This window comes from Mchenga conophoros, linkage group LG13 (assembly GCF_057382185.1).
Source record: "Mchenga conophoros isolate Kocher_MC1m ecotype Shallow Benthic linkage group LG13, M_conophoros_male_GT1.1, whole genome shotgun sequence".
NCBI classification, from domain to species: Eukaryota; Metazoa; Chordata; class Actinopteri; order Cichliformes; family Cichlidae; genus Mchenga; species Mchenga conophoros.
In genome coordinates this window covers 3002989-3027989 of record NC_140538.1, presented here as the reverse complement: position 1 = coordinate 3027989, position 25001 = coordinate 3002989, and the positions used below count along the sequence as shown (strand labels likewise).

General features: G+C 44.5%; 1 protein-coding gene across 1 annotated transcript; it reads right to left on the bottom strand.

Annotated features, from left to right (window-relative positions):
- Nucleotides 1-394: 394 nt before the first annotated feature.
- LOC146560671 (TBC1 domain family member 12-like) lies at nt 395-23306 on the bottom strand. The gene is made up of 13 exons (XM_085296083.1): nt 21857-23306; nt 14348-14483; nt 9350-9483; nt 8268-8350; nt 8062-8179; nt 7879-7985; nt 7388-7471; nt 7212-7306; nt 6896-6967; nt 6669-6797; nt 6394-6503; nt 5772-6030; nt 395-5689 (listed from the first exon to the last, which is right to left on the bottom strand). Exons 1-13 carry the CDS (start codon nt 22984-22986, stop codon nt 5618-5620), a joined length of 2529 nt encoding a protein of 842 aa, XP_085152209.1. The 5' UTR covers nt 22987-23306; the 3' UTR covers nt 395-5617.
- Nucleotides 23307-25001: the final 1695 nt, after the last annotated feature.

The following is a 25001-nucleotide window of genomic DNA, read 5'->3' as shown; positions in this document are numbered from 1 at the left end:
ATAACTTGCATCATCTTAAACACTAGAGGATGACGAGGCGTCATATCAGTTACCTAACAAATAAACGGGGCTTGTTAGAGGTGATAACTCCCCCATCCTGGCTCTGCCTTGCTGTAGCATGTGTGTTGCACCTCATCAATCTGTAAGCATGGGAGCAGTCCCTTAGGGGAAGGTGTAGCTGGATTTGATGCCCCAGGGGGGAATTGAACTTATGACTTCTGCTCCAAAGGTGTGTAGTCGTACCACTACAGGCTCTTATATTTTATAATTAACTCTGCATCAACTTTTGTTCTTCAGTTGCAACTACTCAATGAGAAAAGACTGTAAAGTCCTCAAAGTCGGCGAACATTTGAATTTATTTCAAAAAAACTGTAAAGAGGAAAGAGACGCGGGAGTTTGCTGAGATATTTATTTACACATTTAACTAGTGGCCATTATATGAAAAGATTTATTTTTTACAGTGTATTTACAGCACCTGTAAGGCATTATGGAACAAAAGAAAACTGTACATTAAAATATTAAAATCTGACAGTAAAACAGAAACAAGCTGAATGGATTTACATGAAAGTATAAAACAAGTTAAAAAGAAGGAATACACTGAAGAGTCAGAGGGGACACTATCGAGTCTCATCTGAACGTTTGTTAGCAATCTGGAGTGATGTAATCAACCTGCTGAGGATTATGGGTAATGAAACTGCACAAACAACGTCTCTATTGCACTTTTGTTTCATTCAGCTCTGAATATTTAACTGCTTTTCACTTGCATATTTAACTTCCTTTATTTAAATCAAAACTAAATCCATTAATACAACTTTCCTCTGATTTGTTTTCACACATTTGTTTTGTGTTGAGTTAAAAATGACCAGAAGTTTCTATCGAGCCCAAAAACGTGAATGAGGTTGGATTCAGATCGTGTTCGGGACAACCTCGGCTGTCAGAATAATCATACGGAGATGTTACATGATGAATAAACACTTACATGGCAAAGCAAGAAGGGGGTGATTATCGGACATTTTGGAGAAAATTGCAAAAGCAGACAAAAGACATTAATAAAAATGTTTAAAATGTGGTTTCATTTTTAAAAGAACCAAAAGAATCGAGGGGCTGGGCGAATCCTGATGTAGTTTGAACATTAAAGTTGTAAATTTACAAGATAAAAACAAACAAAAACAAATACTTGTCATTGAATCTCAAACGAGAGGAATTAATGTAAAAGTAGAAGAAAAGTTCATTAACAGGCTTTGAGTGCAGCTTTGTTACTGAGTGTGTTTAAAGTGTAGAAAAAACAAGTTTGTCTTCAAAAAGTGCCTTTATTTAAAAAAAAAAAATTAGAAAACTGGAGTTTTTAATGTGTTCTTTGTTTGTTAAAAAGAAAATAAATAAAACAAAAACATCAAAAGTATTTTGGAGCGTTTGTCAAGAACTAATCTGAGAACAATGAGAAAAATAATCGTCAGAAATACAAACAGATTTTCAGTAAATCTGCTGGAAAACTCATCAAATTCTAAGGATGATGAATTCTGGACAGACCTGCTATAAATAAAGTTCCAGATTCAAATTTCAACACGCATTAACCTGGTGTTGCGTCTTCTGCAAAGTCTGACGATTTAAAATGGTCCAAAATATTTGTGAGCAGACGAATAATAACAATAATAGTAACAACTAGAAATGAATGTTTTTACCTTTTGGGTGCTTCGCTTTGCTTCACTGTGAAAAAAACTAAATGCTGGATGATCGTGTGTTTAAAAATAATAAATCATGACTCTGTTTCCAGCCGTGTTTAATGAAGCGCTTCATTAACACTTTGGTCGAGTTTTATTTTGAAAGGCGGTGACACTTCCTGGGTTGTAAGGCTCGGTGGAAGGTAACAGACATTTTAAAGGGACGGTCTGTAGTTTTCCTGAAGGAAACACTAATTGCATTTTTAACTTTTTAAACATAATTTTTGCAGATGTTTTAATGAACACTGATCATAACTGTCTGTGGAGAATTCAGGTGTTACACAGGTGTGACGCTGACACAGTCACCAGAGAAGAAGAAGCAACAACCCTGAAGTTTGGAAACGACCTCCATCTTTACCACCTCAGAAATACTGATTAGCTGGTGCCTGTAAAGGACATGAACCATTTCCTCATCCAGGGATCTTCGTCGTCTCTGGTGAGTTTTCAGCTTTAAATGGAAAGAGTGGCGGCCTGTGCATTCGCTGCAGGCTGAGTGGAGACTTCCTCAGTAGTGCTTGTCGGTAGTTTGATGGTCATGGCGAGATGGCGGTTGCATTTATTTTGAGCCCTAAATCATTCACTGCTGATCGGTGCAGAGGACTATAGAGCGAGCTCTTTACAAAAACAAAGCTTCATTTTCTTGCTGCACTTTGTCTAACACCCACTAGGGGCTCCATCAGCAGCCGTAGACTCCCAGGTTAAAACATCGAACGTCACAGCAGAAACAAATGTTTACCGCCTGATACAAAGAATAGTTTATAGATCAGCAACTGATTAAAATTCACCTGTTGAGATTGCTTAACTTTATTATTACATCCATTAGATACCATCCATGAATTATATAAAAGTCTGGCAGCACAAAACAGAGTTCACTCTATAGTCCAGTATATTTTTGAAACACATTTTATCTTGATTTTATTTTTTGGCACATATTTCCATCATTGCCCGTCTCACAGGAGGTGGTGACCTCTGGCTGCCTTTAATCGGCTGTGCAAACACATCAGGCTGATGTAGTGAGTGGAAATCAAAGAAGTGTTTCCATGAGCTCAAGGAGCAACAAAGAGTGTAGAAACTTGTAGAGACGCTGCTGATCTGCTCATTATTGTAGCGCTGTTGTGTTTTTAGTGACGGCTGTGAGTGCGAAGCTTTGTTCAGTCAGTGTGTTGGTAACATCTGCATCCTCAGATTAGTGTTACTCTTCTGTGTAAAAAGTAATTAATATCCAAAAACAATCATTTTTCACTATAAATACCACAAACTCCTTTTCCTGTTATTTCAGGACGACGCTGTTGTGTTATGTTTGTTTGCTCTGGCAGACGGAACGACATGGAGGAGGTGGAGCAAAGGTGGTGACGGTGGGTTGCAAAGTGGCTTGCAGTTGCCTGTAGGCAGGCTAAAGCAGCAGTAACTCGATTTTTGAGCAGACTTTTGTTTTTGAAAGAAAACGAGTAATATAAGAAAAAATAAATAAAAATTGCTTTCATTATCCCGTTGGAGTGTTGGTGCGAGCAGCTTCAAACAGTCTAAAAGTCGGCAGAGAGTTTTCAGCCCGAGCGGCTGGAAGCAAGTTTTTTTCCCCTCTGGCATCTATGTAGACCAAACGGTTGATCCACAGAAAATCAGAACGTACGATCGAATTCATCCAAAACAAGAGATGACAAAGAAACACTGCAAATTTGAGAAGATGGCGACTTGGAGGATGTTTGCTTTAAAAGGAAATAATGTTTTCAAGGATCTTCTGGGAATGAACAGCAACACCTCTGGTCTCGGTTTTAGGCCTCCGGGTTCAAACACGCTGCTTGCATACATGCAGCAGTTTCTTCTGTTAACTTCAGTCAAATTTTTTAGCTAAGTTTTAATAAACAAGCAAGAAATAATCTAATGCAAAGCCTATAAAAGCGTCATTTTTCAAGCCCGAACTACTAAAAGCTAAAGGCCGCGGCCGTAGAGCTGGAGGCCTCACTGTGGGGCTTAAATGCTGCGTGATAAAGTGCTCTGAATGGAAATCTGGATCTGGGAAACGCTGGCTTTAAAACCCCGATGGCCCCATTTGTCAGCACAAACATTTACGCTCTACCCAAAATGGTTTTTGTGGATATTTTAAGCCAATTACGTCAAATACTAACACGAATGTCCTTCTAAATTCTTGCTTAAACACCAGCACTAATATTCCCACCTTTAGAATATATTTAGAAGTATTAAACACTTAAGTGGAATCATTATCTTAACGTTTAAAAAACAAACAAACACATACTCTTTCATTAACTGCATCCTTTGTAATCACTTTCACCATCTGCTCGTCCTTAAAGGGCCAGTTCAGCCCTGGTTTCCTTCGAGTGACTGGTGAGAGCGCTCTAACTTCACAGATAAAGGCTGCCTTCTCTTGAACACGAATCGAATGAATGAGCCAGAAAACAGCAGGCTGTTGCTTCTTCCACCAAACGAGGGAGTTCAGGATCTTGTGCACAAGTGACGGGAACACGGAGCGTGAGGTGGAGAGAGTGCGGCGTCAGAAGGTGACGCTTTGAATTTGCCGTCAGCTCTCAGTCCCAGGAGCTCTGAGCGTCTGGTCAGGACTATCATCTATAAGTGTTTTTCCAAAAATCATGACCGACTTAATCACAAAAATCCACAAAACCTGTGCGTGGGACCAGTGGACGAGTTTGAACGTAACAAAAGTCGAGCACAGCCGATCAGACGAGGCTCAGCGTTGATGTTAAAGGTTAGCACGGATGCCGTCCCTCTTTGCTCCGTGCTGCTCGGTTACAGCTTCCTGTCACACACTGCACTCTAGTGGTGGTTGCTAGGTAACATCTACAGGCTCTAATAAAACACATTAGACTGACTTTAATGAAGGGCAGCAGCGTCAAACCACATCGTTGGCCGGCTGACTTGGGAGTGTGGGCAGGTGATGTCACCTGTAGGTTGTTTGCTGATTGGTTCTGGTAAAATGACTGCTGTTCAGCGGGGCGCTAAGCTAACGGACCGACACGCGACAGATCGACGCTTCCTTCTGCACAGATCCTGAAACATGCTCACAGTGAGTTTGGGTACATGAATCCTTTTTTAAGGAAGGTGGTCTTGATTCCCAGAAAGACAGAATTATATTAAAAATGCTTTTTGATTTTAGTTCTGAGAAGGCAGCAGATATCTCCCAAACTGGGCAGCTCCCACCAAAACTGGTGACAGAGAAGCAGCGAGTAAACTGCAACACTTTAGTTTTACTTCCACCCAAATCTCCCGTGTTGTGAGTTTGTTTTGCTAGCAGATTAAAGTAGTGCAGACTGCCGTCATTCTTGAAGCTAATATTACAACAAAAGCAGCAAAGTAAAAGAGTGTTTGTGAACTCGAACCACAAGGACTCACATTAATAAGTGAACCACAGAGGACATTTCTGAAGCCTTGAGAAACTCATTAGCACCTACAGTTAGATTTAGAGTCTTGGAGAATTACGCAGGGCGTGACGCTCAGTGTTAGCGCCGTCTCGACCTGGAGGAGCCAAACGATGGCCGAGTCGGACTGCTTTTAGGTTTTCTTCCCAGCCACCTGTGACTCCCCAGCTGTGGAACACAATCTGTGAGAAATACTGACTGGCAGCTGAAGATCAGGAGTAACCGAACGCTTCTGGTCCCAGCAGAGGTTTCAGGAATCGCCGGAGCTGCCGCTTCCTTTCCCAAGACTGGTCAGCGGCTCCGCCCCCACCTCCACGGCTGCCTCGTCTTCACTTCAAGCTTCGTAGCTGAGCCCAGGACTGAGTTTAGCTTCAGGCTACGCAGCTTCAAGATACACAACTAGCCTCTGTGGTTGGCGTCAGCGGCGGCAGGGGGAGCTAGCGCAAGCTCCGACATCCCCGAAGCCAGACGTTAGTTTGAGTACAGCTGGAGTTAGCGTCGGGGTTAGCTTCTCAAAGCTGGACTCGTGTTTTTATCCGCCTCTTTATTTCCGTCCTTCATCAAGGCAGAAAACACCTGGAAGGAAACACAGCTGTTAGCTTTTTTTCTGCGAGTGAGCTGCGCCGCCCTCACCCTGCGCTCTGACCGTGAGCCTGACCTGAGCCCAGCGGCGGTTCCTGCTGATCATGTGTGTGCTGGCCATGGCGTTGAAGAGCGTGTGCGACTGCAGGTCCTCCGGCAGGCGCGTGAGGAACTGCGCGATGTGGATGAAGTCCATCTGCAGCAGGACTTCCTCGTACAGATGCAGGATGCCCAGACCCGTCCGGAATAAGCTCTCCTCGCCATCCCGGCAAAAGACGTCCCACACCCGGCACGCCACGTCCAGAGGGAGTGACTTACTGTACAGAGTGAAGATCCTGCAGGGAGACAGACATGCTGAGTGAAATCTGCAGGTGTATGAAGATGAAACACCAACTCAAGGCGAGTTATGAAAGATCGGCATGGAAATATGCACCGCTAAAACCAAATCAACGCAAACAGCTTCTGCATGACTCTGTGGTGACCTGCAGTGACCTTTGTTACGTGGGTCACCTGCTCAACCAGGTGAGCTACATCCAAAGTCTTTTTTTTTTTTTAAGACAAATGAACTTTAAGGCATTTTTAAGTCGATAAATCTTACTGACAATCTAATCTGTGTTAAACATCTAAAAGATTTGCTGTAAATTTATAACAGAAAAAAATCAGCTTGGCTGCTTTTTTCTTCAGTTGTATTAACTCACCAGTCAATCAGATAGAGGTCAGGGGTCAGGCTGTTGGTCTGGAAGTGGCTGAAGAGACGAGGAAGATTCTCCTCGAAGAAAATCTCAAAGGCTGCAAAATACTTCAACATCTGTCAGAAACGGAGAGAACAAAGAGGAAAAGGTTTTAAATGTTCACAGTGATTTGTGTAAAAGTAAAAATCTTTCACTTTTACTCACAAACCAACTCTGAGTTCTTCAGGAGGTTTCTGAGTTTTCCCTCCTCCCTCTTATGAAATATCACAAAGACTGCGTACCAGTTCATGGTCGACTCTGAAGAAGGCCATCTGACAGGGTTTATTGAGCAGGTTGGCAAAGGTGATGAAGGCCTCGGCCTCCTCCAGGTTGAGGATGAGCACAGCAGCGATGAAGGACATGCCCTGCACCTGAAAGTCCACAGACGCTTTGGTTTCGGATCAGTCTTAACGAGACACTGAATGATTTTTAAATATTTGGTAAGAGCTGCCATAATGCTTTTACTCACATAGCCAATGTCAGGCCTGTAACACGTGTAGGCACCCAGCACGCTGTGGAGGAGGTCGTGGTACGGACCGCCCTGCAGGAGGAAGACACAGCAGACATTCATGTGAGACACAGATGTGATTGACCTGCTGGCTGTTTGTTGCAGGCAGACTGAAGAACCTCGGGACAAAAACACCCACACAGACGTCACAAGTCCAAAAACAAATGTCTGAAAATCCGACCAAATTCTTTTCTCATCGTAGCAGAAATCAAACTGCTGCATTTGCTGCTGCAGTGCTGCAAACCTGAATGGTCCTCTGCCTGTTATCTGTGTTTACCTTCTGGAAGATGAAGAGCGAGGGGAAGGTTCTGGAGATGTCTAGTTTGATGAGATCCAGGCTGGACTCTCTGTCAGCCAGAGATGCTCCTCCATCTAACGGGAGAAACACACAGAAGTAGTTTTCAGTCGCTGAAACTGGAGCTGTGAGGGTCAAAGAGAGGAGGGGCGTCGTACCGCTCTCGCTGTCGTTCACCGAGCTGGTCTCGCTGTAACTCCTCCACTTCTCTTTGGCTCTGGAGAGGAAGATCTCATAGAGCTCTGCAGCGAGACAAACACCCATCAATCAGAAAATTAGACTCAATCAGCAACTTTTAAAGGTTAGAGTTTCAGTTTTTATGCAAATCCATCGTTTTGAATCTCTTTGAGCCTCAGTCACAGTTTTGTGTGCAGAACAATTTTTTACCATGCAATCAAAATTCTCGTTAGATTCATTAAAAGTGTGCAACGCCCAGCTGTGTTCTTCCCACTGTGCAAATGTTTGTGAACCAGAATCTAAACTGACTGTCTCTGCACGCCTCCATCTCTCCATATAAGAGAGCACAGATTAGGGTTCCTGTGGGACTCATGGTGGTTTAAATAAACAGCTGCAGTCACTGCAGCATTTAAAAATGTACTTAATATTTAACAGAAGTGTCAAAAGAGTGTCCAGGATCGCGTGTTTGTACCTGGTGTGATGTTCAGCTCGTTGCCGATAGCGAGGCTCCAAACTCTTCCTCTGACACTGGGGGGAAGGCCCTGCCACCACAGCTCTCTGACCCGCCTCGTTCCCTTCCTGCACACACACAATGCATTAAATAAACACAAGCACCCGCGCGCGCACGCACACACACACAGCGGTGGAGACGTACATGGAGTCCCAGTGAGGCAGGATCTCGGTGTTCCAGATGACCATGGCGTTGGAGATGCTGTCCTCCTGCCGGTGTCTCTCCTTCATCTGACGCTTCTTCCTCTGGGCTTCTTTCAGCTCTGAAGGAGACGCAACAGCACGAGCCAATCAAATCCAAGAACAGAACCAGCCAGTGACATCAGTGTGTGTGTGTGTGTGTATACGTACCTCTCCTCTTGGCTCCTGCCACCATCTCCTCGTACTCCAGCTTGTGTCTCTGAGTTTCCTCCGTAGATTTAGCCGGCAGGTTCCTGAAGGACAGACAGACGAGCTCTCAGCCAGCTGGAAAGCTTGTTGGGGTTTTCTGGTTTTACTTCCTGTCAGGTGATCACACACAGCGGCTCTGTCTCTCTGTGACAGTGACCTCATCCTGAAGTGTTTCTGCTGCGAGGATCGCCTCGCATCCCCCTCACTCAGGAAAAAACTCATTAATCTGACATTTTACACCAGTTTGACTCTAATGTAAAACTGTTAGCTCATCTTTGTTCACCACAGAGGGACAAAGAACAATAAAGACTGATATTAAACCTTTGATAAAAAGCTTCAGTGTTTTCACTGCATTGCACAGTCGAACCTCCGACTTCCACATACAGGCAGGAAAAATAGTCATGGAGGACCACGTGTGGTCTTCCAATGCAAATCCATATCCAAGCATGTGTTACTGATACACACACATGTATGTGATGGAAATATTCGGCCCTTTCATTTGCTTTTCACAAAAATAAAACATGTCATTCACTGACTCAGGTGTCTGTTTCTGCAGCTATGAAACATTGAAATATAACATTTTAATCTGCAAGTGCATTCAGCAACATTCTGCCAATAATAATAATAATAATAATAATAACAACAACCAGTTCCAGCTGGTTCCAGAGAATAAACACCAGCAGCAACTTGACTTCCCAACACCGCTGAGCCCAAAGTTGGAAACATTGAGTCAGAAGCTGCAGCTGAGGTGAGAAACAAACCAGCACCACACCAAACACTCCAGAGTGTACTGGTAAAAAGATCGGCACCAGCACGGATACCCTACACCGCTCGGCTCACAGTTGGAACCATTGAGCTTAAACGTGGGAATAACACAAAATCCCCTGTTTGCAGATGCACTCGCTTTAGAAGTACACACATCAGCAGGTTTATGCCTTTTCCAACATCACAGTGTGTAATCTAGAACCAGCTGCAGTCTTTTCCACCACAGGCACAAAAGCACATTCTTAAAACTGCATTTTTAAAGCCACCACAGAACTTACGAAGGGCGGTCCTCCAAGATGAGAGCCGTGGTGGAAAGAGGTTCAAACTCCAGGTTTTTCCTCCTCCCTGCAAGCAGGGGGCGCTGAGGACACGAGGGCACGCTGGAGTCCTTCATCGGCTCCTGCTGAGGAGACTAAAGAAAGAAACAGATATCATGTAGTACAGCATCGCTCTCAGAGGAATAATTACACCTGAACATCAACTCAACAGGGTGTTTTTGGCAGTTACACAAATTCAGAGCCGTCTCACATCTTTTTCAGTTCCCACGGTCCTCACTGAGCTGTGGGTGTTTAAAGTTTTATTTTCCTGAGCTGTAAAAGCGCCACCCAGAGAACATCATAAAAAGCCATTCCACCTTATACACAGATAAACATCTGCCTCCAGCTCAGTTTCATTCTTCTCTGAGACCCAAAAACTGCTTTTGCAAAGGTCTGATCATTTCAAGTGTCAGAGGGACAGCTCAGGCGAGCTTTGGAGACAAAGGTAGAGAAGCTGAGAGGGTTTGCACATGTGCAGAAGAGGGAGAGTGGATTTACAGGACAAAGGATGATGGAGCCGCCAAGCAGGAGGAAAGGAGGAAGAGCTCAGAGAAGATGGATGTGGTGAAGCAGGACATGCAGAGGGTTGGTAGCAGAGGAGGATGCTGGGATAGGGTGAGATGGAGGCACATGGTGGAGATCACTCTCCACTAATTGATCTTAGAACTGAAAAAGCTTCTTGGATGAGAGGTGGAAGAAACGTAAAGAAGGTGCTTTTCTTTCCACAATTCTCTCGAGTACAAACGGAAGTAAAAGCATCGTTTCTGAATTTAGTAAAAATGTTTGTAACAGATTATTTGCAGTTTCAGAATAAACAGAGCGTTCGTTCATCAGCTTAAGCACAGAGAATCACTCTGTGTGTGTGTGTGTGTGTGTGTGTGTGTGTGTGTGTGTGTGTGTGTGTGTGTGTGTGTGTGTCCCGTACAATAAACCGTTTATCCACAGGAGCAGGACAGCTGTGGGGTCAACAGAACAACACGTCTTTCATCAGCTGGTTTCAGGCGTGAATGCCGCCAGCAGAGGGAGACAGAGGTCGCCCTCTGAGGCTACTCTGTCATCAGATTCAACATGAAGTGAGAGTCATAAAAAGATACGCATCATGTGACCGTCCTGGTGATTTCCAAAGAGCCGAGATATAAAAAACACGGAGCTGAGGAAACACTGACGTGAAACATGCTGCTCACCTTTCCTTTACATTACAGCAACGTGCATATTATGGTTTGTTAGACAGACTGTAAATAAAAGATGCATGCAGCCACAGTGACATCACACCCACTGGTTTGTGCCTCCACATTTAAAAGCATCCATGTTAGCAAGCAGAAGTGATGTATTTGGATGAGAGCGTTTACGTTAGCAGCTAGCTGGACTCTACAGAACTAAAAATGAAGAACTCAGACAGATAAGATCCTTCAACCTCCGCAAAGGTGATTTCCTAATTCTGCGATACTGACGATCAGGAGATCAGTGGGTCTGCAGCAGGTCGAGTGTCTGTGTGAGCACAGAAAAGCTCCACGTAATCATGGTATTTATGTCTGAGGAGAGTTTTTACGAGCAGTAAAAATCCAGATGCTGCAGAGCAGAGAGGAGCTGCATCTGCACACGTGTTTACCAGCTTGATGCTAACACTGTTAGCCTGCCTGTGTTTATGTACAACACGATGTCTGTAAAATGATGTAGTGTGCTGGGCAACATCCACACGTACACAGCCTGAAGCTGCGGAGGCAGATCAGAATCAGAATCAGAATACTTTATTGATCCCTGGGGGAAATTATTTTTTGTTACAGTGCTCCATTTTAAACCAACATTAAGACAAGACAGACAATACGCTAACTAAGAATAGTACAATATATACATATATATACATATATACATACATAAGTCACTTATAAATAAATAGTTGGAAAAGAAACATGTGTAGTTGTAGCAGCAAACAGTGTGTTAAGTGGATGCGTTGTACAGGGAGATGGCCACAGGCAGGAATGATTTCCTGTGTCGTTCAGTGGTGCTTTTCGGTAATCTCAGTCTCTCACTGAACGAGCTCCTGTGACTGACCAGCATGTCATGGAGTGGGTGGGAGGTGTTATCCAACATTGTCTTTATCTTGGACAGCATCCGCCTCTCCGACACCACCTTGAGGGAGTCCAGCTCCATCCCCACAACATTGCTGGCCTTACGGATTAGTTTATTAAGTCTGTTGGCATCTGCGACCCTCAGCCTGCTCCCCCAGCATGCAACAGCATAGAGGATCGCACTGGCCACCACAGACTCATAGAAAATCCTCAGCATTTTCTGGCAGATGTTGAAGGACCTCAGTCGCCTCAAAAAATAGAGACGACTCTGGCCCTTCCTGTAAAGTGCTGTGGTGTTTTTAGCCCAGTCCAGTTTATTGTCAATGTGAACTCCAAGGTATTTATAGTCCTCCACAATGTCAACACTGACCCCCTGAATTGAAACAGGGGTCAAGTGTTTCCTGGTCTTCCTGAAGTCCACGATCAGTTCCTTGGTCTTTGCCACGTTGAGCTGCAGATGATTCTGCTCACACCACGTGACAAAGGAGTCGACCACAGCCCGGTACTCTGTCTCATCATCCCTGCTGATGCATCCAACCACCGCAGAGTCATCAGAAAACTTCTGAAGATGGCAGGTCTCTGTGCAGTGGCTGAAGTCTGTGGTGTAGAGGGTGAAGAGGAAGGGGGAGAGGACAGTCCCCTGTGGTGCCCCTGTGTTGCTGATCAGATGATGATCACACACACACACACGCAGACACACACCAGCCTCCTCCTCTAGTTGAGTTTAATTACACACATTATCACATCAATTTGCTGGATAAAAAACTACGTCACACTTGGCGGGATTTTCTTTGCTGCCACAGTAACATGGAGCATGACTGTGTGACCTCTGACCTTTGATTGGAGCCTTAAAGGTATTTTGCCAACAGCTGCTGGCCTCTACCCTCGCTCTGCTCACATGACGGCAGCAGCAGTCAGATGATTCATCGGGAAAAGAGTTGGCCAGATGTGGCCTGGCTCAGGCTAGCTGACACGTCAGACACAATGCTGCTGGAGGAGGAGGAGGAGGAGGAGGAAGGCTGACTTCACTTAAACAGTTTCCTTTCAATAGTGCAGAAGGACAGCTCTGAAGCTGCCAAATGATGCTAACTGTTAACTGATGGTTTAATCATGGTTTGGCTCCTTAAATAAGACTCCAGTAAATCCAGCCCGGTGCAGCTCTGCAGTCTCTGTACCAGAAAGCAGGGAAACATTCACATTGCGACTGTCACAGTCTGCTGCGTGCTCCATAGCACAGATGTTGTTGGGACATCTTCCTGCTGCAGCGATATTTCAGACAATAGTGTGTTTGTCCAGCTCGGTGGAAACAGTCCTGGCTTTCAGGTTTGGCTGTTTCCTGTTTCAGTGTAAATGGTAAACGGACTGGTTCTTAAATAGCACTTTTCTACTCTTCTGAGCACTCAAAGCGCTTTACATAACTTGTTCATTCACCCAGTCACACCCATTCGCACAAGCACATTTTTTGCTTTCTCACTAACATTCACACACACATTCATACTCCGATGGATGGATCGGAGAGCAATTTGGGGTTAGTATCTTGCCCAAGGATATTTGTCATGCAGACTAGGAATCAAACCACCAACCTGCTCTACCGCCTGAGCTACAGCCACCCCAAAGTGTCACAATGGCTTCATGCACAAAGCCAGATCCCACAGAGAAAGTGCTTTCCCACTTTGGTTTGGTAGAACGTGCATGAAAAAGCTTTGCAACCTGTGGTAAACAAGCCGGAGCAAAAACTCCATCCAGCATCGACTGGACTTTAGCGTAGCTGCATGGGAGGAAAAACCCCAGCAGGTGTTCCAGTTAAAGATCTCTGAATGTGACTGCTGAGAGCTGCTTCACAGCTTCTTCAATGTAAACAAAATAAAAAAGTTTAACTTTGCTCAAGTGCATAAATAAAGCAGAAAGTGCATGGGATGGGACTGCAGGCGCAGTGTTCATGGCTCTATTTTCCAACAGCAAGCAGGCAGCAACCCCCAGGACAGCTCCAGAGTGCAGTTCCTCTAACATCCACTAGGGGCTGGCTCCAGAAGTCCTGCAAAGAAACTGTTCTGGTCTCTATAGGTGACTTCTGCTTAATAACAACTGTACTGAGGGTACGGTTATATCTCACCTGTTTAAACTGCATTACAGCTAAAAGTTTGCATTATTAGGGGGTGTGGCCTCTTTGACTAACAGGTGGGTATAGCTGCTAGCTGCCTGCTAGACTTTACCTCAGCTAATTCGCAGGAGAGTTGCAGCACTTTGCAGTCTGTTTACGTTTATAAATTGGATGTCAGTTATTTGCAGATGATTAGTTCTTACCTCACAGTGTGAAGCTTATTTCCCCTCTCTGTGCTGGAGGCAACATTTACATGAAGACATTCAGAATTCACTGACGAGGCTTCAAACTCTGACTTGAACATGAACACGTACAGTCTGCAGCCTGCCCTGAGAAAATGAAGTGCTCGTGTTCCCACAACGCAAACGGTTCAGAAAAACGTAAAATCTCAATAACTGATGAAGAAAAGGTGCCGACAGAAGGAAAGAGGACAACTGAGTTTGCAGGTGGACACAGCTGGGTGTGCTTTAAAATAATCAGCGTTTTTGTTAAGACCTCGAGTGGACATGGAGGACACACAGCGAGTAACGCTGAAAGCAAACAGAGCCTTTATTGTGCCTGCGGAGCTCGTTTAACGCCTCGCCCGCAGTTTCTGAGTCCTAAGGCTTCTACCTTCCACTGTTTATCTGATTTTCCAACATAGCAGCTCATGTTTCTGCTCAGATGATTCACCCAGGAGAGTTTCATGCCCTTATAAAGGACCGACTGTGGCTGGGAGCAGATTAAACACCCTGGGCGGAGGAGGAGGAGGATGATGATGATATGATTGTGTGTGTTTAAAGAGCCAACCTGCTCCGCGGTCGGCGTGGAGGCGAGGTCTTTGCTCGTATCGCCTTCTCTGGCTGCTGTCTTGCCAAACAGTCGCCACCCTGCTGAGCTGTGAGATGTCGCTTTGGGCTCTTTGGGTTTCCTAGAAAACAGGCTCCTGAAAGAGAGCACAGACTGAGCTTAGCAAACATGTATCAGAGTCAACAGGAAGGAAATAAACTTCTCTCAAAATCATATGAAGGACAAGCAAAATGTTACAAATAAAACTTCTCTTCATTATTAAGTATAAGAGTTTTTATGCATTAGCTGATGTATTTTAATAAACTTATAAAATGTTACAGATTTTCTTATTATTATTAACTTGTGTATAAACTCGTTTTATTTCACTTCCCTAATTTACAGTTTTGACCTCGTATTTTTGTGTATTTTCTTGTTTGTTTCTTTGCTTATTTCTGCTTCATTTTGCAAATTCAAAGGGTGACAAGAGGTCAGAGTGTTGCCTCGACGACAGAGATGGTGTCTTCTAATCAGGAGGGAAAATAAATGAATGAATAAAATTAACTTTACATTTGATGCCTTTTGATCGACTCTACAGTTTCCTTTACAGTTTTATTTAGTAATTGTAATCATTTTATACATTTCACTAATCTACCTTAGAAACTAATAAAATGAATCATCACTAATATTAAACACAAAAGTAAAACATCATTAATGTAAATTGTGACATTGCTTCTGTACCTATTTACCTTTTTCATTAATTGTTTATTTATTCGTTTTAGCTCCACACTAATCTGATGACCTGTTCAGGGTGTGCACTGCTTTATGCGATAGGCTCCATAAATCAGTCAGAAGGAATCCTGGTATCGAACATAGATAAAAAGGAGACCTTTCATTTGCTCTAACTTGTCCTGAGCAGCACCTGCTCCGCATGTTGATATGAGTCTTGAAAGCTGGCACCGTTTGAAATAATCAGAAACCAGATCAAACATGCAGACTATCGATGCTGCTTTCTGCTCCGCTGCATCTGACAGATCCCATCATAGCGACGCTCCACGTTAGCCAGACTTTGGCTTTAGATTGTGAAGTTTAGTTTTTAACTGAGCATTAATATTTTTCAGCACTGAAAACTTAATGTGCTGTAATTATGAAGTCATGAATATAAACAAACTGCACCCCCTACATATCTGAGGGCCTGTAACTGTGCAGATATTCATGAAGGTCAGATTCTGCATGGCGTCATTAAATGTACTAAAGTCAGTGTATAAAACTCTGCTCATCCTCACACAGGTTACATGGTCAGTGTCCCTCTGACCTCCTTCAGTGTGCTGATAAAACGTCTTCCCCTTAAAGAGATTCCTGTAAGCGTTCCCTATCACTCAGACATTTCAACACACTGGCAGGTTCCCATTTCATTAGAAGTCCAGCCATCTGTGAAGAATGTAAACTCTGGTCAGAAAAGCTGCAGAGGCCGATTTCAGTTCCTCAAACAAACGAGGAAAGACACGCAGCAAAGACGTAATGCGGTAAATGCTGCAGCTACAGCAGTTTTTTAAGATGATGCCAAAGGAAAAAAGACTGTTTAGGAAAAGCTGCCATATCGACAGTTTTCATTGGGAGAGTCTGCTGGTCAGCCGGCGGGAAGAGAACAAACAGACACAGATATGCATGGGAGCCGGCTCCGAAGAGACGGCAGAGCAAATATTATCCCACCTCGCGCTCTGCAGGTCAAGTTTGTTCACAGCTTCAAAGACCCACACGCTGCATCTGCTGCAGCTCAGCTGTCTGTGCACCACTGCAGCAGCTGAAAAGAATAAGCGGAGCCACAATCGCCGTGTCCCTACACTTTCATTCACTTTGATTACAGAAAACTTGGCTCTTACTCCCTCAGCTGAGATAAATGCTATTGCTGAAGCGTCTGTGGCTCATTCAAAACTTTCAGTCATTTAAAAGGTAATAGAAGGTAATTGTAGACTTAAGTGTAATTAAAACTAGACTATTGTCTTCTCGGTGTAAGCGACAGTGTTTTAGCAGTTCTGTGAAATAAAATCCTTGTTTTTATTATTTTAATGCCAAAATGACAGATAAACACAACTTTATAACTGATGGAAAAACTCCACTATCACACTGATGTCAGTTTTAAAACCAAACAAACTCGTAGATGCTGACAGACTTTGGTTAAAAACTGAACTGTGTGTTGATCTTCTTCCTCTCTTGCGGCTGCAGTTGTAACAAGTGAGAGAAACTCCAGAAATAGAAAAAGGAGAAGTTGCTTTCTCACTAACAGCAGAGGCTCTTTATCTGAGCAACAATGTGACTCTGGTGTAATTACAGAAGAAAGATCACAAACACAAAGAAAGTGAAATGTTCATTCACAGCGTCCTGCCAGGATTCTCCAAACCGCCGAGGAGTGCGCACATTAATCATGCAGAAGAAGAAATGCAGCAGGTTAGACTGTCACTGCTCCTTCCTCAGAAGAACAGCTGACGCGTAGCTTTGTGCTGGTTACATCAAACTGTCCCTCAGATCAGAAGCCTCGTTTAAAGCTGTGGCTGCTGTGACGTTCAGCCTCTGTGGGTGTTTATGTGTGATAAGACCTAACCTCAGTGTTTCACACACAAACTTCAGTAGTGGGAGCCATTCAAGTATCAATTTGTGTTTATTTTGACAGAAATAATCCCAGACTCTTGACTTCCTGTTCCACAGGGCGCTCTCCCGAGCTTGTCCTGACTGATGTAGAAGTCAGAGGCTGTAGAAGAGAATTCAGTAAATTGTGGGGTAAACATTATTCTGAGACAAACCTAACCAAGCAGTTTTTGTAGCGTAAGCTTTGCTCTGTTCTGTTGATCTGCTGCAAGCTGCAGCCTGAAGCAGATGGCCTGGATGTGCTGGGAGTCACTGACGGGAGGCGCAGCTGTTTATCATCTATTATCTATTCCTGCAAAAGTATACGAGGGTCTTTTTATGACTTTGTTTTTAAAAGACACCGTGCTGCCATCACAAATAGAGCGCAACTCTGTGTGAAACACTGAGGCTGCACTACACACTGCATTAATAATTAACTGCAGAGGTGAGCACATCTAACAAAGACCTTAAATAATTAAAGGCTGGTTCGGTGTTATTCCAACAGCTGATTAGAAGCAGGACGTGAGCACAAAGCTGTGCATGTTCAGAGCTGCAGTTCCACTTGTTGTTTAATCTTGGGCTCTTTCATCGTTTAAATGAATCTTTCATTTAAGCCATCTTTCTTCTGATTGGCTGCCCCTCACAAACAGAAGGTTTGAGTGGGAAAACACCAACTAAAACTGACCCAGACGCACGTGTACATATGCTTAACTTTAACATCCACCTCTGGAAGAGGAGGTGGGTGACAGGAAATAAGGAACAGCACAGGTCCACTTTAAAGTAGCACTGCTGCCTGTATGTGACCCTGGCTGACCTGCCTGAGCTCTGTGGGCCACACAGCCAGAGTGGAGTTTTTCCAGCCGGGCTGTTTTCCCCTTGGCCTTCCTCCTCCGTCTGTCTGGATTTCCTCTGAGACGCTGTGACATTCAAGCCAGCTGCAGGGCTCGCATCCAACCCAAAAAACCAGCCCAGACCCAGATGCAGATTTAACAAACATAAATTTTCCTGCACCTGCCAGTCGGGGACTGTTTTACTACTTCATTAGTCAAACAGAGAAAAATCCAACGCTCAAGTTTCTGAATGCGACCAAACTAGGGAAACTCTCTGCTGCTGCATTTCTCTCTTTTTCACTTCCTTGTGTGGCTCAGAGGAACGTTGGAGCTCTTCCAGTAACTATCAACGTAATATAACATCTTTATTCTGCTGCTGGAGTCACTGTTCAAGTCACGAGGGAGGAAATCATGCAGTCAGTTCAGGATGAAACAAAGCAATCCTCCTTTACAGCACAATAAAAACAGGAAACCGAACTTCACCTGCAGCCTTATCTGCTCAAAGCAATTATAAGTAACTGTAGAAGGCAAATATCTGCAGCATATTAAATCATGTGAACTGAGTGCAGCCTCGTGCCCCCAGAGATTCAATTCCACGGTTATCATTCTGATGTTTCAGCCTGCTCTCGTGGAAAAATGCAGAATAGTGATGGAAAATGATCCCATCTGTTCATGCATGCAAAATGTCCTGGTGCTTTTTTTCCTAAAATCACAAACAATCAGAGTAGTTTCGGCACCAGAACTTCAATAAATACTGAATTAGTGCATCTTAGTGTTAAAGTCATATGAAGCAGAGATGATGTGTTCTGTGTGGGACTGTGGTCTCTGGTGTGAGGGGCAGAGTGGACGGCTGGTTTCAATGAGTCACACCGGTCGATGAACAACAACAAAAAGCCACGATGATTGTTTTTGCCATTTACAGACGACTTCAAGCAAATATGAACTCAACGTGGAGCAGCAATGGTCATGATTTCAGATCATAACCCTAAAGCACCAACACTGAAGTGAGGTTAGCTGTTCCAACAGGAGAGACAAATGAAGCCAAAGAGAACGACGGCACTCACAAAGTTCAGCAAAACAAACTAAAACTGGGCTGTTAGATAAACAGAGCCATGTCCCGGAGCGCCCGGCGGGTTTCCACCGCTGCCGAGGATCGTTTGACTAACGAGGTTATGGATGAGCACATATCCGCCAGCAGATCAATCTCCAACCTTGAGACTTCAAGTTTGCTTTCTGCTTTCTGTTTGGGTGCTCTGGGTTAATCATCAGTTACCGACAGAGTGTCTCTTCCGTACTCTCAAACAGATACTGCGCACACCTGCATCCACACTTCCTGGCTCTGACTGAGCAGTAATCAATGAGCGCGGCACCAGACCACACCGAGCATGATTAAAATCAGCAGGGCTCAGCATCGGGACCAAATTAGCAGGGTCTGGATGTCCTAACCACCTGCGGTGTTGTGGTTACAGCGGACAAACAAGAAAACTGACTCCAGACCAAATCTAATCAGTCGAATGACAAAAAACGGACCGCATTTCAGGCAAAGATACAAACTTAGACGTTCTCAGCTCTGAACAAACAGCCCTTCAGCTATCAGCCTGCAGGAGGCCGCTGCTTTCAGGTCCTCACCCAACCTGCTCTCCTCTGATTTCTGAGAAGGCCCTGTGTGCTTCCTGTTGAACTGCAGACAATCTGATAAATGTAATCGTTTCTTGTCTGAAGACCGACTCCAACAACTGAGGAATTCTGTCAAGTATTTGACCGGAAATCTGACTTTTAATGCAAAGCACGAGTGTGTACTTCCAGCTGTTACAAAACAGGAAGAGATGCACTACAATAAAAAAGATTGCACATAGCAGGAGTAGGTGATAAGGACCAGAACAGAATACAGAACATAGAGGGGGACTTTACAAACAGCTGACTGAAATAAAATGCAAAAAAAAAATGAATTCAGTGTTCGTATGCTGCATATTTAAAGGTGGATGCTGCGTTTTCAGTGCTTCACTCTGACGAGGATGTGAAGCCATCACATTCCACCAGACTCCATTCACAAAAACGGGAATTTTACCTCCACAAATGTGTGAGATTGTTGTCTAATCGCCTTTGGTTTTTAAAACAAACAAACTCTTGTTTCCTGTGAAATAAAATGATCATTTTTTGTCAGGAGTCTGGTAGAGCTGAAAAGAACGACTCCTTTCCCAGCACGCCATTTCTGCAAATTAACTCTCTTTGTTGCTTTATTCAAAAGTTTAACATTTAATCAACATATACCTTCAAACTTTGACTTATTACTTATCGCAGGACCAGTGCCGTCTCCCTTTAAGAGAAGACGGACAACACTTTACGTCATGCAACATAAAACCGCATTATCTGATTTTATATCTCATTTGAAATGTCGTGTTTAGTCCCGTCAGCTAACATTATCCAGTCCAACAACAGGAGGTTACTTGTATATTTGCTAAGAGGGTCTGTGTGGCGTGTATGGGAAATGACGCCATCAATCTGTCATCTCAAAACGAGACAAAGCAGGAGGAGGGCGTTTCCCCCTGTTTCATTGGGAATATGGAGAGCGCCCACTTCCCTCGGCCTGGGGCTCATGCAATCATTGAAGATCTACTCGACTCTTTCTTGGAACAACAAGAACCAAATTAAAATGACCAAAGAACGGCCATCTTGGTTTGAATAAATAAAAGACCGAAACAAAGCAATCAAATTCAGGATGCACTCAATAGCAGGCTCATAATGGACCAACAGGTGGAGATAACACAGATTCACACAGGTTATGAACTAGCGTTGCTTTTTAGCACCAACACTGTAGGAGTGAAACCTCAAAGGTCACTGAGTCACGGCCCTGTTTATGTGGCAAAGAGTGAGAGGGAGACAGCGCTGTCCCTGCGTCAGGACGGCAGCAAAATCATCACAAAGTCATCAACAATCTGAAAATAATCCAGTAACCCACAGCTCAAATCTCTCCAGCTTTGCTCTTATATGTTTGGAGGTTTTGTACATTAAGAGCTAAAGCTTAGTAATTCAGCCTCTCCTTCATTTATTCACCTTCTCTTTTGCTTCAGCGTGACTCGCTTCTTTGGTTAAAAAGGGGAAACGTGTTCCTGTGTTGCTGCTCTGTTGCCTTAATTCTAGCACAGAGGCTAAAAAGCTCCATCTAAAGAGCCCAGACTCTGTTTCAAAGCCTTTTAGTTCAACCACCTGTGCGTGTGGGGTTTATTCAAAGTCGATGTGACACGTCTAAAAATCAGCTTTTCAGGAACTGAGAGCATGTAATCTCATTCGTGCCTGATCAGCACACAGTCACAGCATCTGGGCAGCTGCACGGTGGTTACACGGCGTGATCAATCGCCTCTAATGGCTGAAACCGCTCCGGGAAAAGAGCAAAGGGAGCGGTGAAGCCCCGGGGAAAGAGGCCGCGCTGAGTCGATGCTCGCTGATGCCTGCTGTGTCACACATACAGAACTGAGATGTGATTAACGTGCAGGATTTTACAGTGTTACAGGCCCCAGACAGCAGCTCTGAGAGGTCGTCTGTTTAATACAATAAGTGACCTTTAATGTGGAAAGGTGGAGCGAGAAGAGTAGGCGGAGACAGCTGCTGGATGCAAGGATGCATCTTCATCACCGAGCATTTAAATCTGTACATCATGAGCTTTATTTCCTAAAATCTGCATTTGGAAGCACAAATTAATAAAAGTGTGTTTTATATTTTTCAGCCTTATGTTGTTTATTTCCATGAATCTTAAGGACAGATAAGTAAATAAAAGAAGGTATTTCCTATATGTAAAATGTATTTTAATAACGCTAACTAAAGTCCAATCAGCTTTTAAATCTTTATTTTTTTCTATTTTAATCTTTAAATTATGAGCTTCTTTACTAAAATAATTGAGCCTGGATTGACTGAGAATTAAAACCTTGTATTTTATCCTTTTCAGTTGTCTTCGTGTTGTTTACTTATATTTTAATACAGTAGTAAGACTAAAGCCTTAAGACCATACGAGGAGGGAGGGGGTCCTTGGGAGTTAGCACGTGCACTCTTTATTGCCCCGCAGACCACGTGATCATTTTACCTGGTGAAGAAATCTGCGATGCCGAACCTCTTTGGCATCTGCTTGGGGTCCGAGCTGTCCTGGTTCAGGTCCGGGAGCGTGTCCGGAGCGCTCTGCCGGCGACCCGCCTCCAAAACGCCCCTCAGGTCTTCGTCGTACCCTTCAAAATAAAAGCCCCCATCCTCCTCATCCTCTGGGGACAGCGGGGTGGCGTCACAGCTGAGGGACACGGCCACGTTGGGGTTAGTCCTCAGACTCTGCGGCCTGACGGGAGGTGAGCTGGGGTCACTGAAACCCTCCTCATCGTCCTCCACCTCCTCTTCATCCCTGGTGTTGCGCTCAGAGAGCGGGCTGCCACTGGATGAAGGGCAGGGAGAGGGGGATTTGGCACTTAATCCAGGGGACCCTACCCTCTTCTCATGCCTAGACTTCGATTTAAACTGACAGTCAGGGGTGTTTTCAGGTGAGCAGCCCGAGTCCAGGTCCTGGTCATGTGTGTGGAAACCCCCGTTGGCCACTTTCACTTCTTCACAGTCGCAAACGCAAAGCTGCTGGGTGGGAAATAACCCTGCCTCCCCCTCACAGCTGTCAGCAGCCCCGTTGGGCATGTTTACCCCCGCGGTGCAGGCGCAGTTCCGCCGGTGCTCCCTCACCGCGCATACCAGCTCATGGCCGGGCAGAGCAGTCCTGATACACCCGCCTCCTGTGGCCTCTCCCCCCGGGCTAACACAGTCTGAGTCCCGGGCTTCTTCTTTGCTGTCCCCCCGCATCTTCTCCACTGAGAACACAGCTGGACAGGAAGCAGCTGTGGTGCCCTCAAGGCCAAGCCCTCCTCCTACTTCCAACTCGACCACCGACAGCTCCTCCTCAGTGAACCCGTTCAGGCCACTGTGGTCCCCGCAGACCCCGGAAACCTGGCCGGGGAACAGCCTCTCCAGCATTATCTTCCCTTTCAAGGAGGCGTCAGTGTTTACATCCCTGCCGAGGCCGGTGAAAGCCTTCCCAGCGTCTTGCACCGCGCTGACCCCGGCTAGCAGCGCGATGCTGCGGTCTCTGAGTGCTGATTTCCCCGCTCCGCCACCTCTTTCTCCCTCTTCGTTCTCGTTCAAGTCGACTCCGAACGACCCTCCGTTCTCCCTCACAGTCTCCATGACTTCTCAGTCCGCCAAGCGAGCCTCTGCCGCGGGCGTAAGTTCCTGCAACGAGTCCCCCTGCCCGGTGGGCCGAGCTCCGCAGCAGCAGGTTTTGTTGTTCTTGGAGGAAGGGGCTACCTGCATTTTCAGAGCCGGTTTAACGCTACCTGACACACACCCGGCGCGACATTTCCGTCTCAGGTGTTTAATGCAGACAAAGGAACGCTTCACGGCCGCTTTCTTGCGTCGCCACCGGGCAGAAGATTAATTAAATCCCCCAACTGTTAGCTAGTCGCAGCAGCAGTGGCATCCCGGCCACAGTCCAGCGCCATCTTGAAAATTCCCCAACAATGACGTCATTCACCACAACTGTGTTTTGATTCGCTGAAGAGGTTTACAGTGACACCCTGTGGTCAATCTGTGTAACTGCACCTCAAACCTTTGTTGACCCCATTAAAAAAAGGCACACAAACACTCAAACAAACTCAGAGTTATTACAGTTAACGAATACTAATCTGAAGACTAGACTGGAAAACATTTAGTTCAATTTTTGTTTATATAGCATTAAATCACAACAACAACTGTCTCAAGACACAGTATGTTGTAAGGTAAGACGTTATATTAATACAAAGATGGAGAAACCCTGTAATCAGATGATCACCATTTGAGCAAGCACCTGGCAGAACTATGCTCTGTGTGCTTTTAACAATCTAGAAAAAAACTGAAATTATACTATTCGAGAAATCACCTGAGCTTTTGTCATTGTGGTCAAATTTATCAAGCCAGAAATCACAAGGAGGATCCAGTCCTGACAAATACACTCAGCATTACTCACACAAACTAAATGTTTTGGAACAATAAAAACTAAACTGATATGAGCAACTAACTGAAACAAAAATAATAATTCAAAATGAAGTAAAACTAATGAAAAAATCAAAACTACAATGATGCTGTCCTGATCTTTCATAGTTCATCAGTCAAATCTGATTGTTTATCCTTAATGTCTGCTGGCATATTGACCAGGTCACTCTTGCAGAGAGATCAAACTTTATTCTTAAGTTTTATTCAGGGTAGCGCAGGTCAAAGAGATTCACAGATAAGATGGCAGAAAAAAGTAATTAAAAAATATAAAAAGCCTGAAAAAGATCAGCGTTTGAAGACTGATATTTGATATCTGACACATGATTAACACTGAAAATGAAGCAAAAACTTGCATTTCCTTTTCAAACTCTGGGTTTTGCTGCCCCAAGCCATCGCAGGTCCCCAGAGATATCATAAGGCTGGATTTAGAAGAGAGGCCTGTTTATTCTCTGTGGAAAACATTATTGATGGATTCGCTCTCTTTCTCACTACCTGGGACTCTACACCGTGTTGTTGATCTCCACTGAATACACAAATGTGACAGCTGTAGTCATGTTCCTGATCTTCAGCAGTGGATCAGTGTTCAGGTGTGAACGGCCCCTAAATCTGCTAAAATATACAAGGTCAATGGCGTCTTCCATCCACTCAGCCAGGAAAAATGCTGCACAGGAAACCAGAGAATGTGCTATCTTTACCTTCAATCAGGAAACACTGGCTGCAAAGACAGACTGGCCCAACCGCTCTGCATAACCTCCTGCTCTTTCACTCTCACAGTAACCTGTTAACCTCCCACAGCTCATCAGTGAAACACTCACAGAACCATGAATGAGGGCTGTTGGTCAAAACCATGTTTGGGGATTCTGGGGGAATCCGTTTTCTTTTAGTGCTTTGGAGTGCTGTGCAAAAGTCTTGAGCCAAAGATAACACACTTTGAGATAAAATAACACTTTTGCACCAACACACATTTACAAAGGTGTGCACCACGTTGTTAAAAAATCTGAGGAAACTGGACAAAAGAAGAAGTGTGAGGTCTAAAAACTTTCTACAGCAGATGAGCAGCAAAGGTCACGTCTTTCAGAAAGAGGAAAGCATCCAGCAAAGACCTGACACAGGACCTGAGAGACTTAGAGCAAAATTTGGGTAGCTGGACCACAAAGGTGCAAAAGTAAAGA